The 20,062-nt window shown below is 32.1% G+C and overlaps 1 protein-coding gene across 2 annotated transcripts in view; it reads right to left on the reverse strand.

The window, feature by feature from the left end:
- LOC129945332 (BAI1-associated protein 3) overlaps positions 1-20,062 on the reverse strand; it is a 169,719-nt gene that overhangs the window by 25,828 nt on the left and 123,829 nt on the right. For both annotated transcript variants that reach the window (XM_056055002.1, XM_056055003.1), the window contains exon 5: positions 15,043-15,211. In XM_056055002.1, the coding sequence (XP_055910977.1) occupies positions 15,043-15,211 (169 nt within the window). The remainder of the gene's footprint in view (positions 1-15,042; positions 15,212-20,062) is intronic.

Raw genomic sequence — 20,062 nt, forward strand, 5'->3', positions numbered from 1 at the left:
TTACTGAATGTCGACAACAATATTTTTTGAAGGATAAAAGTAAATTAAAGCTAATATCTCAAAGTTTTGAAAAAATATTTGAGTCGAAAATCATTTTTTATCAACTATTGTTAATTTTTTTTTTAGGTTTTTATTTTTTGTAAAAAAACTGTTAATTCGATTTTTCTCCAAATTTTATCAGATATCAAAAACATTATTCTTCGTTGCACAAATTGTTTTGGAGATGAAATCATATTTAAGTCGTAAAATTTTGGAGGTGACAAATTTTTTTTCAGTTTTTTGATTTATAAAAAAAACCGTTAAATAGATTTTTTTTTTCAAAAAATATACTTCTTTAATATCAGGTTACAATTTATTGTATAAAATTTAATTCAAGTCTCTAGCGTTTTTGGTTCGTAAGATATTTAGGGTTAACCAACATTTTCAAATTTTTTCAAACTGCTATGGTAAAAAAACCACCCACGCAATTTTCTTGAGAGCCTTTTCTGCATCTTTTTGTCTTATTATCTGTGTAACAAAATTTATTTGAAATCGATATCTCTTCTGGTTCTTGAGCTATGGACGACGAAAAAAACGTCGCGAACGCACAGACATTTTTCTAAAAATGTTGTATTTTGACTCTAGGGACCTTGAAACGTCGAGAAATGTCAAAATTTTCAATTTGACAAATCGGACCCATTACAATAACTTCCTATAGAAAGTTAATAAAGGTCTTATGATATTCAAAGAGAACTCCTTGTTGAAAAACCTTATATAATTATAATTCATTCGTATTTTTAATTACTTGCTAGTACTGGGACTTGAAAGTACTTTGCTGATATTATTCTTTACTCCATTACATTACTTAAGTACATTTATTTTGTACTTACATTTAAAAACTTTTTTTCAGGTCTTTTTTAAGAAACTAGTATCGATAAAAATAGTTTCCGTGGCATGATAGTTAGTGAGTTGGACTGTCATGCCAGGGGTCTTGGATTCGATATCTGCATATGCCAAGTTTATTTCACGGGTACTACTTCTTGCGAGGAATTGACAAATTTTGTAGGTCCCCTAGATCCCTGACAACAGTACTCACACACAGGAATGGTTGAGTGTTCTAAGTCACCAAGCCCTAGTTCTCAACGGGCTGTTGCGTCACCTATTTTATTTTATTTTGGTATTGATAAAAGCAAAAGTGATTTAACTTGAGTCCAAAGACTGTTGATCAAGGCAGTGAAGAGTAGACAAGAGTTATTAAAATCGGTTCATTAGTTCTTGAGAAAACTTAAAAACAAAATAACATCATTAGCAGGAGCAATATACAAATATTTGTTTTTATTAAATGAAAGTTAAAAAAAATACATAAAGTCAATTTTATGTTTGCGAAAATTTCGGATTTTTAACTAAAAACTTTGTATGGGGACTACAACAGAACCAATATGTTATACTCTAGGACAGACGGATGGAATAGGGGGTCTCACTTTTTACGACTTCATCGTAATGTCATGTTTGATTAAAATCTCGAATTCAAATTTTGTACGCGTGCAATACTTGCCATATTCCTATACACTTAGTCCAAAATGTCTCAGCCCTTTTCTGTTTCCCATACAAATGTTTTCTAACTAAAACATAGCCTCTATGACAGGACGAAGTCTGTCGGGTCAAAGTCACAAATAAAATCAATATTTCTTAAACAAAAATTAACCAAGTTGAATCTGTATGTAGGTTCTCCTTCCTAAATCCTTTAATCATTCCTGTCATGTAAAACCGACTACAACGATTTAATTTATGTGAGTATGTATCGCACTTAAAGGCTTCTACAGGTGTTACTGGAAATAATTTTTTTCTTATGGAATGAGTTGTAATGTAAGGTTAAATATTTTTGTACTCATTTTCATACATAATGGAACCTCACATTTCTCATGTTGGATTACAGGAAAATCCCTTCTAAGTCAACCCCTTTTAAATCAAATCGAGGGAGCCTTCAGACATACCACGTACTCGTGTACTGGTGTTATTTTCCGCCAGTGTAGGTATAATGAAAAGGATACATAATTTTAAAACCTCACCTCTTACCTGTGACCAATTTTAATGTTTACAAACATTCGTGGGTATAAAAACTACACATCAGTGAACTTGAGCTAACTTTTGCGCCTAAAATTTTACCAACTTCCGGAATAATTTCCTCCCCTGCAGCAATAGGTATAAGCTGATGTATGCATCAATAGCCTAGCCTACTACTATCGAAGGTTTTTCCTATAAAAATCTCCAATATCCAATATTTGGTTGAGATTAATTTATTGTTTATTATATTTTGAGGGCATATTTCATTTATTTCATTATGAAATCTCACCCTTAAATTTAAAATCAACCAATAAACTTAAACACTCCAAATACACACATGAGATGAAATATTACTCAAATTCCCCGAAAATAAAATCGAGGTTTTGTATTGTATCAGCTTTTCGTACATGAATTCAAAGGTTTATATATATTTCGTGGTTTGAGGCCATTATTTTATACCTACGTATATTTTTGGAACCGGAATACATGAAGCCTCATATATTGGCAACGGGGAATGAATAAACAAACTTTAAAACCATTTCAATAATGGAGTTTATTTAACTATTCCCAAGGCTATAATTTGTCGTTATTTTATGAACATTGTACACAATAGTACAAAATACCGTCTAGAACTGAGTACATAGGTTAGGTATACAATACGCCTACAGGCATAGAGACAAGCTAGGTACGAATGCAAATAAATGTGATCTGATAAACAGAAAGATAAATAATGATAAAACAAAACCCAACACTATTTACCACACTAATAATAAATATCTATACTTTTGGTAGTTTCTAGTTCCCAGTTTCCAACCCCAATTTTAATGTAGTGTTTTTTTTTTTGTGGAGTATTCTCAAATGGTTTGGGGGCTATACACAAAAAAGCCACAGATAATAAACACAAACAACAACAACAACAAAAAAACACTTAGCGCACATTCGAATAATAAAATCAAGGACTCATTGTCGATAACGATTTATAGCTCATGTGGTTGGCAAATTCAATTCCCATTGCTGGATAATGGTTGAGAAGCGCAAAAAGATGGTCCGTAGAGGGTGGATATTGCGGATACAACAGAACATACATATAGGGATGGAAAGGCCAATAAAGTTTCCCTTGGGAAAGAGGGATTTTCTTTTTGAGAAGATTTCTTTATTTATGTTTGCATTGAAGAATTTATTTGGGTTGGGATTTTCTAACATATAAAAATAGCAGGTTGAAGTTGACTTCAGACCCATAAAATTCTATTCTATGCAGAGCTTTTTCTAATAGTTCAAATCACCCCCACTGCATATGGATTAATTTGAGTAGTTGTAAATCAATTCATTTTTATTGTTTAGATATTGTCGGTGAATTTTACACCTTGGAATTTCGTAGGCTATAATTTAATGTCGGTAATCAACCAAAGTCTGCTGATTAACTTTATTCCTAAATTCAGAAATCAACGCATGAATTCTTTAAGTTACAATTTTGGTTTAATAAGTATAAGATCATGGTTAAGGAAGAAAACTTATCGATAGTCAATCCAAAATTAACAATTTAAACTATAGATTATTTTTTTAAATGTTCACCGAACTCGCCTCTCAATAAATCCATTGTTGCGCGTTCTGTGTGGCATTTGGCACCGTCTTGTTGAAACCACATGTCATGCAAGTCAAGCCCTTGCATTTTGGGCGAACAGAAGTTGAATATCATCTCACAGTAGTGCTAACCATTCACAGTTACGTTACGATTCGCATCATTTTTGAAGAAGTACGATCCAATCATGCCAACAGCCCATAAACCGCATCAAAATGTGACTTTTTGTAGAGACATTGGTAGCTCTTGCAATGCTTCTGGTTGATATTCATCCCAAAATCAACAATTCTGCTTATTGACGTACCCATTGAGCTTCGTCGTTGAACACAATTTTTCGGTAAAAAAGTGGATCCTCGGCCAACTTTCCAAGAGCCGATTCAGCAAAAATTTAACGTTGCAGTACGTCATTCGGCTTCAAATCTTGCACCAGCTGTATTTTAAAAGGCATCACACCTAAATCTTCGAACTTCGACGAATCGATAATTGATGGTCATCATTAACACTGCCCGATACAGGTTCGATATTTACTTCAGTTCGCACTCTACGTAAGCGTGTTGGTGGTTTAATGTAAATTTGGTGCAAAATTAAGTCACAATAGCCGGAATAGCCGCTTCAGTGAGTCGATTAAGCTGGCCATAAAATGGAAGAAGCGCGCAATGAACTTTCTTAACAGAGCACGCAGACAGACGATTCATGGTTAAATTATAGACCGAATCGAAGATTTTTGACAGTGAAACAAGAAACGTGTGTCAGCTGCTTAAACCAGCGTTGCAAAAAAGATAATACCTTATAAGGTGGAATATTTATGGGATACATTTCATTATTTTCCACAATCACCTTCATTTTATAATCAGTTTTCAATTCTCTTGACTAAGCGTATTTAACATTCAGTAAAAAATGACGCTTATATAAAAAAAACGTTTTTCTTTTTAAGCTTAGAGCAGAACTGAGCTGTCAAAAAAAGATTGGTATTTCTATTTTAGTCCATAGTTATCAGATCACTCACGTTACGTTTCCTTTGTGAATCAGAACTAGCTCTGAATGGAGCGTATTTTAAGCTTTGAATAAAATTACCGAACTAATGGAGTAAAAATATGAGCCATTTTTATTTAGTTGGATATGACAAGAACAAAAAAGCAACAATTGTAAAACTTTTGTTTTAATAATTAAAACAAAAAAAAAGTCTAATTTCAGCTCTCAGAAAAACAACACCAGTCATTTCTGGGTACTACTAATCATAGACGGAGATCTATTAAGAATATATGTTTCGACTAGTATACATAAAAAATTTGATACTGAGTGTATGTTGGCAAGGAAAACAGCATATATTTGGCTTAATAACTATAGGCGAGATAACTTTGAATCTTCTAAACAGAAATACCTTCGACTGAATCGGAAATTCAAATCGTTGTGTAGAGAGAAGAAAGTAACTCACTATGAAAACTAAGCGAAAAGCTTAGCATTATGTAAAAGTACGAGAGATTTTTGGCAAAAAGCTCAAACAATAAACTTGAAGGTACATGTCATCAATAGACACCTGAATTGTGAGACGTTAAGAGTACATTTTAATGAACTGCTCAATCATTTGCCTACGACCAATGATATTGTGCAATTTGCTCAACCAGCCTTTAGCAATGAAATATTGGAATCAGCAATCGAGAAGGATGAGGTTTGTACAGCCTAAAACGTCCCAAGTACGTCAAGGCAGCTTGAGCGGATAGAATACCTTCCGAATTCTATAAATATGGATCGGACATGTTGATAAACCGTTTAACGGACATGTATAATATAATCATGGACACTGGAGTTATACCGAAAGAATTCAAGGAAGCACTTATTTTTCCCATCCACAAAAAAGGCAATACACTAGACCTTCAAATTATAGAGGGATTTCCTTCTTGAATGCATCCTACAAAAAATTCACTTCAGTTTTGCATAATAGGAGATGATTTAGTGTTGTTTGCTAATACACCAGAGTCACTACAGCTAATGATAAATAAACTTGGTGTGTATTGCACAACTTGGAGACTAGTTGTTAATCTAGCGAAGTCGAAGGTGATGGTTTTTCGCAAAGGTGGAGGTAGAGCAAGCGGACAAGAACAGTGGTCATTCAACAATGAAAGAATAGAAGTAGTCAAGGAATACAATTATTTAGGGATCACTATGACCAAGAATAACAGTATGGAAAAACATCTTACCGAGAAACTACAAAAAGCCAAAACTACAATAATTATTGCGTGGAAAAATGTTTTTAGTAATAAAAATGTTGCAGTAAATATAAAGTATTTGAAGCGGTAGCGGAATCAACTTTAATGTATGCAGCCCAGGTTTGGGGTAGTATGAAGTATGAATCTGTTGAAAAACTGCTTCGTTTTTATATGAAAAGGATATTTCGACTACCGGTATCTCTCCTCTATTTATTAAATCTCTGAAATTGAATATTGACTATATATGTAATGTCCTTGAGATGTCAGACGAACGTCTCCCAAAAAAAGCATCACTTCACACAATACGAAGTAAATCAGGTTGGTTTAGAGATTGGTTGGAGCTAGCGGAAGAAGCAAATATAAATTTAGCACCAGATGAGTATCAAAGGTGGAAACCCGCTCTGTACCACTTGATGAAAAATGTAGAGTGGGATACGCATTACAGGCAGAAGAATCCAGCTATAGAATGAAATATAGCAAGCTGAACTACAACCTCAACCAAAGGAACTACTTCCGAGATGATTTACCAATGGAGCATATATCTTTTATATTTAGACTAAGAGGAGAACTTCTCAATCTAAATTACGTACCTCATCGCGAAGACCTGCCTTTACTGTGCGAATTATGCAATATGGGTGAAAGAGAAAACATTTTTCATTTTATGGGTAGATGTCCTGTTCTACGAGAAACAAGAAGACATAAGTGACGTCTTATCCCTTATTATACAAATATTGTAAAATAGTAAAGTAAAGGAATAGAATTATAAATGAAAATTTTTAATTAAGTAATAATCTAACAAAGTTCTCAATCGGGCAAACGGCGAATAGCCATGCATTATTGTTGCAAAATTGTATGTATTAATTAATTAATTATTTGTAAATAAAATTACTTACTTACTTACTTACATAAAAAAGTTCGACCGATTTTTGATAGAACTTTTTTAACCATATTTCTCTCGATTTGAGAAAAACTCATCAAAAGTTTCAGATGCAACAGCTTTACAACAACGATATGTTTAAGGTTCGATTCTTACAAAGTGGTGACAGATATCACACAATACATGAAACGTTGTTGTCAAATCTGTAAGATTAGACAAGTAAGTCAACAAGGTTCTTAATGCCTACATTTAATCAGTCAGAAAAAAATGCCAGAAGAAATTACACTACGCTTTTTTGGACATAAATCCAGCTAATTTTTCATATAAAACTGTGGCTACTTCCTTAAAAGAAAAGGATGTTTTTGGCAAACCTTTCATTTCGAGTTCAAAACATGAAAAAGTCCAGAGTAGTTGGTCGGGAAAAACGCAAATGGAATTTCCATCGAAAGTACTATTATAAAAACAGCTCCATTACTAAAAATTTAAAGATTGTTAAAATTCACTCCAAAATATGATGAACATTTTTTAGCCACAGCTGTCAAAACTAAATCACTTTTGAGTCGTCGTGAAGCACGTAAATAGAAGAATTTTTGAGAGACAAATTAGTGACGTGAAGAATCGAAGCTGTCTACTGCAGAACAACTTAAAATATTTCATACTTTAGCCCGTAGTATTTGTTAATTCCTTGTGAGGCTTTCTAATTAGGTATTTCCAAATGAAATTACACTCATGTTTGTATAAAGGCTTAGGTTTTAAGACTTTACAAGTTCAGTTAGCACCATGACCGTGGCGTCGTCTTATCTTCGCACATTGATTTATCAAAGAATAATCTTCAATTTGCTGCTAGAAAAAATATAAGAATGATTTTTGAAAGCCCTCAATTCCCAGCGTGTAGAGCTTGATATGATTTCGGTGCTGGTATTTTGATAAGAGCTTATTTATTTGAAAATGAGACTTGTGCAACTATTAAGATGAAGAGGCAGCATTAGAATTTGGAATTTTACAAAAAAGTGCTTTTTTTTTGTTATTTCTCCAAGAGGTCATAACAGTTGACCACCTGATTCTTGAGATTTAAAACCTTTGTGCCAGTGCTAAACAATCAAAAGCCTTAAAGATGAAATATGTGAAAGTATCGAGGACATATAGCAAAAAATGTGTAAATTGGTAATGGATTATGAAAAGTGCGGTTCACATACACTCTCATAAACGTGTTGACTATTTGACTGATATCGTTTTTTATTCTTCAAGAATTCTTTAATATCTCTTTAAAACACTAACTTTTTTAGATATAAATATGAAACCTCTTATTAAAAAGACATCCTTTATTCAAGCTGAACTAGAAAATACTCAGAAATAATAAGTTTAACTCCCAAACTATCAAGAAATAAACAATTTAAAAAGTTAAAAGTTTCAGACAAGAGATCGCTGACAAGTTTGACAAAAAGAATTGTAAGCACAACTGAGTACTTTGGCAAACCAGAACAAGATTTGCATTAACATTAGACCATCTAACAGTTGATATTATATGGCCACGTTGCATATATAAATTGATGACTAGCCACTCCATCCCTGAAATGACGCCCACACAAGAATGGTTGAGAGTTGTAAGTCTCTTATTAAAAACACAATACCTTTTGCGTATTGAAATACATTCGATAGAATTTTCTAAAGACTTTAGCAATTCCTGGAAAATCGTATTAAATTTAATTTTTTTCTGAGTGAAGATTTATTTGATATGCAATGTTGAATGATATGTGTACACACATGACATGACAATGTACTTTCCCACTGATGTACATCAAAAGCTCATCATGATAGATTTAATTGTATGCAATTTTGAAATCGTTCCAGGCTGATATTCCTGATGTTTAACTCTCTTTTGAAATATGACTGAATTCATTGGAGTATGACCTTTTAATTAGTTCTCTAATTAAATTATACGTTTGATTGAATTAGCCAGGATATTATGCTTGTTCCAAGTTAATTCATTGTGGATAGACAGGGCATTGTTTGGACTTTTTTTTGTGTTTTTTTCTCCCATCGCTTTCAAATCCAACCCAACCCGACCCGACCCACCTCATCAGTCATTGTTTGTGGCTGATTATAAAATTTATAATTGTTTGTGATATAAAAAAGATAACAATACTCAAACTTGAAGCTTTTGCTGTTTTTTTTTTCATCTGCTCTGCTTTTATATTCTCAAGGATCTACTCCAATCATTGTTTTCAAGGATAGGATAAAAATACTTTTAATCTTCCTGTGGCAATATCGGTGCTACTCAATGGACTTCTGGCGGGCAGAAGGAAAAGAAAAACAAATTACAGAAAATATTGATGTTTTCATTTTTATCTGATGCTTTCCAAGTGGAATGAGTTAAACATCTTCAACAAGAAAGAAAAATTATTTGTTTTCTAATAAAAAGAAATTGTCCTGAAGGATTTCGGTTCAAATTGACAAAAAGATTAATTTTGAGAATTCTGTATTTTTTTGCGGCTTCTATTAAGTACCTACCTCAACTCAAGGCACACAAAAAAAAAGCTATTATATGATTTGTGGGAAAATATAAATTTGCTTTCAAGGTTTTTATTTAAATTCTTTTATTTTTTTTCGTCTGATATAATAATCCTCTTGAATGATGAAAGGTGACTTCTTTTTTATTGTTGTTGTTGCTGCTTATTGTTGTTTTTATGGGAATAATACATATTTGCGGATTATTAAGTGTATATAGAAGGTGTTATCAATATGCGAAGCGAAATAAATCTTTTTATGGCTTTTTGAAGTTGATTTTCAGAAGAAAAAACGTTTATAGGTAGAGAAACATGTATTTTTTATTCATACATATAAAATATCGGTCTGGGTTTAAGATTTATGACATTTCATTCGCGATTTTTGTTTTATTTTTTTACATTTTTGTATGAAGTCATAAGGCTATTGACAGGATAATAAAAAATTTGCATATTGAATCGAGTTAAATTGAGTTAAGAGTGAGAGGATTTATGAGTTCACAAAAAAACAAAGAAGTCATAAGGAATATGTATAAACACAGAAGTGTGAGGTGTTAGTGTAATAAGAGCATAATAAAACAGAATAATGTATGAAAACAATTTAAGCAACCATAAAGACATCAAAACAATGCTGTATCACATAAAAGGATATTCCACAAATAAATAAAAATTGACATAACAAGATGTCAATTGATGTTGAAAACATAATAAGGACTCATATTTTAAGCTTACTTTAACTCCAACAAGGAGCAAACTCTCACCAAATCTGGGATTTATTTGATATGCACCGTCTACCTTTCTTTGTTCGTACTAAGTCACAACGTTAAACTAAGGGAGTTCTGGAATAAAAACGAAATAATTCTCAACGGTAGAACTAAGTTGTACTTAGAGATTTGGAATTAGTTCAGACCATAATAGCAGAGCGACAGGAGCAGCAAACGACACCACATTTGTTCCCGCTTTTTTGACATTTTCTTCAGTAAAGTTTACCATTTCATGATGAAAAGATATACAAACCAACAACGAGTCGAAGTTATTAAAATGTACTACCGAAATTCAGAGTCAGTGGCCTCAACTTTAAGAGCGCTAAGTCCAATTTATGGTAGTCATGATCGTTCTAGCAGATCAAAAATTGAGCGTCTAGTAGCCAAATTTGAAACTACAAGCACAGTACAAAATTTTCGCGTTCCAGAGACAAAGAAGTGCTCGTAGTGTCGAGAATATTCTTAAGGCTTCAGTTGCAAAAAGCCCAAATGTGTGTCTGACACATCGTTCTTAAGCGTTGTACATCTCTGTGACGTCGTTGTGGCAAATTTTGCGAAAAGATATTTGCCTACATCCTAACAATATGAAATTGACTGAAGCCCCCTGGCCACCAGAAGCGTTGTATGTTTGTGAATTGGGTTGAGCAACAACTTGAAAATGATTCGGATTTTCTTCGAAAAATCAGTGTTGAGGCCCATTTCTGACTGAATGGCTTCGTCAATAAACAAAATACCTATTCGGTGACGTCATTGGGCCGCACTTCTTCTGTGATGATCAAGACCGGCATGTTACTGTGAATGAGGATCGATAACGTTCAAAGTTCAAACCGGAAAAAGTTTAAGCAAGCCAGGAAGGCCTGCAACGCCTATATTCGAAGGACCAAATTTGTACATGACCAAAAATTACGGCGAAAAATACTGCAATGTCTTAAAAGCAGTAAGAATTTTTGGTCATTTGTAAAAACATGAGGAATTCTTCCTCTTCCTCGGTTCCTACGCTTGTTGTCAATGACACTCCTTTAGTTAGCTCTATTGATAAAGCCAACTTATTTGCAAGTCAGTTCGCCGAAAATTCCATCTTATCAGATAGTGTCATGACTCCCTAAGTTCTTGAACGCGTAAATGATTCTATGGGACCAATCTTTTTGCGTACTCGAACTGTGGCGAGAGTTCTTAAAGATCTCAACATTCATAAATCCGCTGGCCCAGATGGTATCCCTGCTATTATTCTGAAGAAGTGTTCTTCCGAGCTAGCAAAACCACTGCGTAAGCTTTTCCATCTATCCTATTCTTCTGGGCTCGTTCCGAGTAGTTGGAAAACTGCATTTGTTCAGCCAATCCTAAAAAAAGGCGAATCTTGTTCTCCTACAAATTACCGACCGATAGCACTCACGTCCCTTCTTTTTAAGGTCATGGAAACTCTGATTAATTATCAGCTTAAGAAATATCTTGAGAAACGGAAGCTTCTCAATGACCGGCAATACAGCTTTCGTAGCAATAGGTCCACTGGTGATCTCATTGTTCACCGAACAGCGGAACAGATCTTTACATCGTTTTGGAGAAAGTAAGATTATTGCACTTGATGTTTCAAAGGCATTTGATAAAGTCTGGCAACTTGCTCTCTTATCGAAAATACGTGCTTTCGGTATCGACGAATCTCTTCTTCGTTGGCTTAGAAATTTTCTTTCGAACTGTTCAATACAAGTTGTTTTGGACGGGTTTAAGTCTGAAAACTCATAAAATAAACGCTGGTGTGCCCCAGGGGTCCGTTTTGACTCCGACCCTCTTCCTCATTTTTATAAATAATCTCCTGTCTGCTACTTTTAATCCAATACATTTTTTCCCTGACGGTAGCACTCTTAGCAAGAAATTTGTTTCTCCGTCTGATCTGGCTACAATCTACAAAACCTATATACGTCCGAAACTTGAATATAACTCTCATCTCTGGGCTGGTGCTCCAGTAACTTATTTAAGTCTCTTGGACAGTATTCAAAAAAGAGCTTTTAAAATGATTGGTGACATTAACATCATCAATTTGTTTACATCACTCGAACATCGACGCAAGGTTTCTTGCCTCACACTTTTTTAGCGTTATTTTAACGGACTATGATTTAGTGAAATAGCCAGTTGCATTCCTTCCCTTAAACAATTTATCCGTAATACCCGCGCTTCTAGGAATGCCCATCAGTTTACCTTTGAGCCCAACTTCGGCCGTACTATGAAGTACAGATATTCTTTTTTTAGCTGTACTACTGAATGTGGAACACCTTGCCACGCTCTATCTTTCCCTGTCATTGCAATGTTCAGAAATTTAAAAGCAATGTATGTACACTGACACCTCCTATCCAACCCTTCCCTCTTTTCCTAATGCTCACACTGTGTCTTTGGCATATTAAAGGTATAAAAAAACCTTTTAGTGTTTGCTAATTATAAAAAAAAATGATAACCGAATATTTTTTTAAACCGATCGGATGATTGAAGGACATATGGCTCCAACAGGACGGCACCATAAGTTATAACGAAGTTTGGAGAACTTGTTATCTAACGAAATGTTCCAGTCGCTTGACCACTTCGTTCAATTTGACGCCGTAAGACTATTTTCTCTGGGGCTACGTCAAGTCTATGGTTACAAGCCAGTGACGAAATTGCAGCAGTATCGACCGATTTATATGCTTGAAAACCATCGAAACTTTGGTTCAGCGTGTGGACTTCTATAAGCGTTCAAGGTGGTCATGCAAAATAAATCGAGTTCCATACATAATGGCATCGAACGTACTTTCACAGGAATAAAGAATTTCATTGATATTCAAAACCGTTTTTGTTTTATTCAAAAAAAAAACCTTTGCAATGTTCTTATTAAAAAACTTGATATTATGATTTTTGGGCCAAAAACTCACTTATAAAAAACTTTATCAAAAATATTGTGTTTTTTCTTTAAATTTTCTAAGTTTTCATTTAACGCAAAAATTCTGATAGAAGGTTAGTGATTTCTTGGATTTTTAGTTCAGCACAGAACCTACCCAACAATTTTTTTTCTTCAGTAGAATCTACACTTTATTTAAATTCTAACTCATTTTCCACTTTAGTACCAAAAAACTAAATTTTGACTATAAATGGCCCACAGAAAGTTTGTCCGCCAAACGATGGTTGATAAAACAACAAACCTTCATCGATATTTTCAAAACTGAGTGTAATTTCTTAATTCTAACAACTTGAAGCACTTTAAACACATTTTCCCTATCATTTTACTCCTTTCTTACCTTATTTTATTCTACCAGAAAAAGGCATTTTGTCAAACTAAGATTGGACCAATCAAAATTTAAATATTAAAAATAAAGGAACACTTTTTGAACAGGAACAAATAATTAAATGTTCAACATATGTAAATCTATTTTATAAACACAACATTTTCTGAAGAAGCCATTGAAAATTGAAAATCAAGCTAGATTATATTATATGCCAATCAATTCTATACTACATAAAGGTAAAGAATCGATAAAACTTTATAAGATACGAAATTAGGAACCAATTCAAAAGCAACCTTAGCCATACAAAAACCATACCTTAAACTATAGGTATCCAAAATTGTTACTTGCTTTGTGAAATCAATCGATTCAATTCATTGAAATCGACAACAGTTGAATGAACATACCCATAGTATAAATAGTTTTCGATAATCATACATACCCTCATTTGTATATACGAGACGAAAATTCCAGCAATTCAAAGAGTCCAATTCGTCTCTACATGTGAGATAAGAAAAACTAATTTTCATATTCAAGCTAAATTTTGAACTCTTTCTCTCCATTCGGATTTATGTGTACCTAACCTATATTCTTCTTTTATCGAAGTAGAATGAAAAATTGTGTGCATGCCTAAATGAATTTCAACCATATGAACATTCACCCGTCCTTCCAAAATGCATATGTTACCAAGACACGTCTAACTTGACATTTTGACTTTTCTCTTCCTTTAACGCACATCCTCAGGACCAAGTCAAAGCGATAACCTTTAGCTCACTTTTAGATGGCTTCAAAGAAAAAGGATGTTCCATCTCCTTTCCGGTTCACATTTATTGCTATCGACCTTTTACCTATATTCATGTATACCATCTTCGCCTAACTCTATCGAACACCGTCATATAGAAGCTGAAATATTGGAAGAATATACCTATCCAAAAAAGTGCTTTTTCATAGTCAGGACTTATGTGATGCTCTATATTTCCTATATATATATATATATATGTGCTCACACTGTGTCTCTGCATAATAAGGGTAGTAATATTCCATTGAGTGTGTTAAAAAAAAATACAATTCCGTTGAATGTGCACAGACAAAAGTTTTAGCTATATCCTTTTTTAAGATGCAAAGGATTTTCATTTATCAAAAGTTTCACTTGTTCTTTTATTTTGTTTTTCTTTTTTTGTTCGTTTCAACTCTTTGATAGTCTTTTTGAGTGCTTTTCCAAAAAATAAATGATTGTCAAATTGTCGTCTAATGTATTGGTTAAAATGTATTTATTATTTTTGCTTTTACTGATACTCGTACGTCTCATCAGATTTAATAGAAAATTTAAAAGATTCTTTATTGAAATACATATTTTATAGCAAACAGGAGGAGGGATTGACATAATTTAATAGTCAAACAAGGAAAAATTGTATAGCTCAGGTTTTTATTGCACTGTTTCGGACTTAACTTAAGGGTGAAAATATTGGATTCAGAAGGAATTGTATATTTTTCATATCTTTTCCTTCTTATTATTCAAGTCATGTTAAGTTTTGAAATCCTTTTTTTTAATATAGAAAACCAAGTCAATTTAACCACTTAAACCACATTTGACAAAGTTAGTATTCTTCATTCAAGCTGCGAGGTCTTCAAAATCATTTAAAACAAATGCAATATAAATCTCCAACCAATTTAAATTTTCATTCTCGCCACCAATTCATATTCTAGAACTTCATTCACACTCAATAAATCACGATTTATTGTGTCATCCTTCGTCCTTTACAACAACAACAAAAACCAAAAAACAACAACAAGAACAAAATCACATAAACCCGCACACTCACCGTTAGCATCCTTTGCTTCGAGTCCTTCCGCTTCCTGCACAACAACCGATAGAACGATTATTTTTGGCTTATCCTCTGCAGCAGCATGCAGCAAACGATAATGTCGATCCGGATTTACACCAAACGCTCTCTGTGCATGTAAATACATTTCCTCCTTATAGTGGGCGAACTATATTGAGACAAAAAAAAGAAGTAGAAAAAACAACAAAATGAAACGAAGATAAACTTAGTTTATAAACAACAAGAAAAACAAGGATATAATAAACTCTGTAAAATAACATAAAATGAAGAAGGCAGAGAGAGGGAAAAACTCATTAGTATCATAAAATTGACTGTGAATTGGAATAGATATACAGAAATGAGCATCAACTCGAAAGACAGGGATACATAGAAATGGTCATTGGAAAGGACATCATCCATGGATGCAGAAGGATTTCCCATCCCCATGGTACATACCTACCTACCTACGTTTATTATTATATTCCATCCTCGCTTTCACTCCTTCGAAGTGGAATTGAAATTAAATTAAATGAAATGAGAACGGTGCGGCAAATGAAAAAAGGATGCATTATTTAACCCTCTTTCTACCCAACACAATGATGGTTGACATTTTTGTATCAGAAATAAAAAAAAAAAACTGATTCAACCGCACATACCTTGATATCTTTTTCAATTTTCAGAGAATTTCAAAAGCATTCCATAAGAACTCCAACTCAATTAGCTAAATAAATAGAATTGTATTTCCTGCAAAATTGTAGCCAACACTGACAAGGACGATCACTTCCTAACCTACCAACACGCCACTGTTCTGCCAACGGCAATGACGACAACTACAATGTAATCGACTTTATAGGTACACATACCTTGAAGAAGAAAGCCCTCTATCAGCAATTGAATTTGCCACAGGTTGCATATTAATTTCTATTCATAGAAGACACAAAAGCCGGTAAGTATAGCTTGAATCCTTGTGAATTTCAAAACAAAAAATACTGAAAACACATTGAATTCACAACAGGCAGGATGAAAAGGCGAATCAAAAACAACATTGGTACTGTTCTCTGATGTATATGGGTTGGGGGCTCTTGCCCTATCTGCCTTCCCTTTTGCAATCAAATTTCAAAAAAAGGCAAAAAAGGTTCCTAAGAAAGTGCTTATGGATGCTTTTTGTGAAGGATTTGTTGCTATTCGTTTTTTTAGGTTAACTCACACAGTATATAAATTGACGTATTCAATTTTAACTTTTACCAAGGTTTACCTCATACTTTAAACCTGTACTGCTAATGTGGCCTTTAGAAGGTTGGGTACCTTTAGTTTAATACTTTTTTGCTGTACCTTTAGATGAATAAAAAGGGATTCACAACCTGGGTGCAAATGATTGATAAATAAATAGATTTAAAGGCATTTTTTTCATTGCTTAGAAACATCAGAAACAGTTCTGAAAAAATAAAAGAGCAATAAATTCCCTTTTTTCATTGATTTTAGTATAATGTACGAGAACCGCTTTTGAAAATAAATGAAATAAAAACACATAAAAGTAAAGAACTTTTTTTTTTTATTTAAGAGCAGCTATTGAATGAAACAAAAGGGTTATTTTTTAGCATAAATTATTATATTTTTTGTATCCGGAATATCACTTTGAACGAAATTAAAAGGCGTTAGATCTTCAAATCTTCAACATTCGGAAGCAATAAAATCAATATCGATAAAATAAAGATGCGAAATTTAAGTTAATCGTTTTTAATTTATTACTTTGAAGGGCGAGCTTTTAATTTTCTTACAAATTTAATTGTTTTTTATAAATATAATTCATTTCAAAACTCAGCTTAGAACTGTTTTACAGATAAAAAGCTGAAGATAAATCGTGTATCCTCTTCAAAAAGGAAATGAATATTTTTCTGTATTTCCGTTTGGAAGATAAGAGTTTTTTTAATACGGATTTAAAGATTTAAATTGTTTATTTCCAATCGTAAATTTCAAAGTAGTATTTAATTATTGTAAAGTAAAGGATTATAAAAATGTTTCAAAGCTAAAATTTTAATTTCTCACAATATTCTCTCTTTTTCCTTTATTTTCATTTGGAAGATTGTTGATTTCGGAAAAACTTCTGATTTTTAACTTCCCAAAGGAAGTTATTGTAATGGGTCCGATTTGTCAAATTGAAAATTTTGACATTTCTCGACGTTTCAAGGTCCCTAGAGTCGAAATAAAAGATTTTTAGAAAGATGTCTGTGCGTGCGTGTGTACGTACGTTTGTACGTCCGTACGTCCGTACGTTCGCGACGTTTTTTTCGTTGTCCATAGCTCAAGAACCAGAAGAGATATCGACTTCAAATAAATTTTGTTATACAGATAATGAGGCAGAAAGATGCAGAAAGGGCATAGCAGTTTAAAAAAAAGGTGAAAATTTTGGTTAACCCTAAATATCTTACGAACCAAAAACGCTAGAGACTTGAATTAAATTTTATATAATAAGCTGTAATGTGATCTCAAAGTAGTATATTTTTTGAAAAAAATCAACATAACGGTTTTTTTTATAAATCAAAAAAACTGAAAAAAAAAATTTGTCACCTCCTAAATTTAACGACTAACATATGATTTCATCTCCAAAACAATTTTGGGCAACGAAGAATAATGTTTTTGACATCTGATAAAATTTTGAGAAAAATCGAATGGACAGTTTTTTTTATAAAAAATAAAAATCTAAAAAAAACATTACTCAAAGTTGGTAAAAATTAAATATCGATTCAAATATCTTTTCAAAAACTTAAAATTTGGGCTTCAAACTTATTTTATCTTATAAGAAATATTGTTTTCAACATTCAGTAAAATTTTGAAGAAAATTGAATTGACAGTTTTTTTTACAAAAAATAAAAACCTAAAAAAAAATTAATAAAAGTTGGTAAAAATTGATTTTCGACTCAAATATCTTTTCAAGACTTTGAGATATTGGCTTAAATTTACTTTTATCTTTCAAAAACTATTGTTGTCAACATTCAGTGAAATTTTGAACAAAATCGAATTGACAGTTTTTTTATAAAAAATTAAAAACCGAAACAAAATTAACAAAAGTTGGTAAAAATTGAATATGGATTCAAATATCTTTTCAAAAACTTGAAAGTTAGACTTCAAACTTATTTTATCTTATAAAAAATATTGTTTTAAGCATTCTGAAAGATGTTGAGAAAAATTAAATTGACAGTTTTTTTTACAAAAAATAAAAACCTTAAAAAAAAATAAATAAAAGTTCGTAAAAATTGATTTTCGACTCAAATATCTTCTCAAAAATTGTAGATATTGGGTTTTAACTACTTTTATTTTTCAAAAAATATTGTTGTTAACATTTAGTAAAATTTTGAAAAAAATCGAATTGATAGTTTTTGTACAAAAAATTAAATACCTAAACAAAATTTACAAAAGTTGGTAAAAATTGATTTTCGACTCAAATATCTTTTCAAAACTATAAAATATTGGCTTCAAACTAATTTTATCTTATAAGAAATATTGTTTTCAACATTCGATAGAATTTTGAAGAAAATCAAAATGACGGTTTTTTTACAAAAAATAAAACTCTAAAAAAAAACAATACTAAAACTTGGTAAAAATTTATTTTCGACTCAAATAGCTTTTCAAAAATTAAAAATATTGGCTTCAAACTTATTTTATTTTACAGAAAATATTGTTTTCGATATTCAGTGATTTTTATATAAAAACAGTTCGTTTTTCATAAAAAATAAAATCTATAAAAAATAGTGCGCAAATTTGGTAAAATTGATACTAGTACATATAGACAAACTTTTAAGCAAGACAAATCGACAGACGGGATGGGAAGTTATCAGTGTGGGTCGCATCCCAGCCTCTTTTTTAAAAATGTATTCATAATTTTCTGTCTAAGACACAAACAATTTGTGATACTTCGAACATTTAAATATGCATGGCATTCAATCCCATTCATAAGTCGAACACAGACGTTACTCCAGTTTATTCATAGAATCCATGAAGAATTGGAGAACAAAATTTCATGGAAATAGCTGATAGAAGAAAAAAAAATCCAGATAAATTTGACTGTGACTATATTGGATTTAAGTTCGAAGAAAATTCATTTTAAAATACATATGTTCCCGACACCAGGGAAATTTCTAGCAAAAAATATTTCGGAGAAACCAAAATCTCTGAAAATTTCCTCTAACTTCATATTTAAACGCTAGAAATCATGGTTTTACTCAATGTTTTGGCATTGTCAGTTTCGTCATTGGTCTTAAAGCTAAGAGTGCAATAACAGTGAGAGTTGTTAATGCCAGTTATAGGAAAATCCATTATTTTCGGAAACCAAATTAATTAGAAAATTATTATTTAACCTTTCCATTATCAAAATTGACTCAAATTATTTACAAGAAGAAAATAAATAGAGAGAGGTTTATTTATGACCAATTCTCCTAAGCCAAAGAACAACTTCTTGGTATTTGTGAATTATAACTCACAGCTATATAAATAAACCCATTCTTCAAATCTTTACGAAAAAATTGATTAATGTCATAAATATTGAATGGTCTCTTATGTCATAAATTTGAATATCTAGTCTTGAAGTTTTTTTTAAATGAATTTTCAGCAAAGAACAAAAAAGGATCAAATTGATGTCTCCTTTCCCCAAGAAATAGAATTCTCTGACAAGATAAGAACATGTATTGATGGTTGAAGTATAAAATGATTGACTTGAAGGACTTTAAGGATTTTTTCTTTTTGTTTTTATCAAAGAAATTTGATAAAGGTAAACATACATGTCATATTTTAGATTCCTAATAAACTTTTGGGTTTAGAATTTAAGGCAAATATTAAAAAGTTCTACAAGTGAACTTGTCTGAAAGAATGTACCCATGTAGCTTGTCTTATTATCAATGTTTAGCCTCAAACTAAACAAGAACAACCCTTGGGTATTGATTTTTAATATTGAATCAAAATTTTAATACGAATAAAAAAGGTTTCCTTAAGAATTCGCAACAAGTTGTTTTTCTTACAATTGAAA

This window comes from Eupeodes corollae, chromosome 2 (genome assembly GCF_945859685.1).
Source record: "Eupeodes corollae chromosome 2, idEupCoro1.1, whole genome shotgun sequence".
Lineage (NCBI taxonomy): Eukaryota > Metazoa > Arthropoda > Insecta > Diptera > Syrphidae > Eupeodes > Eupeodes corollae.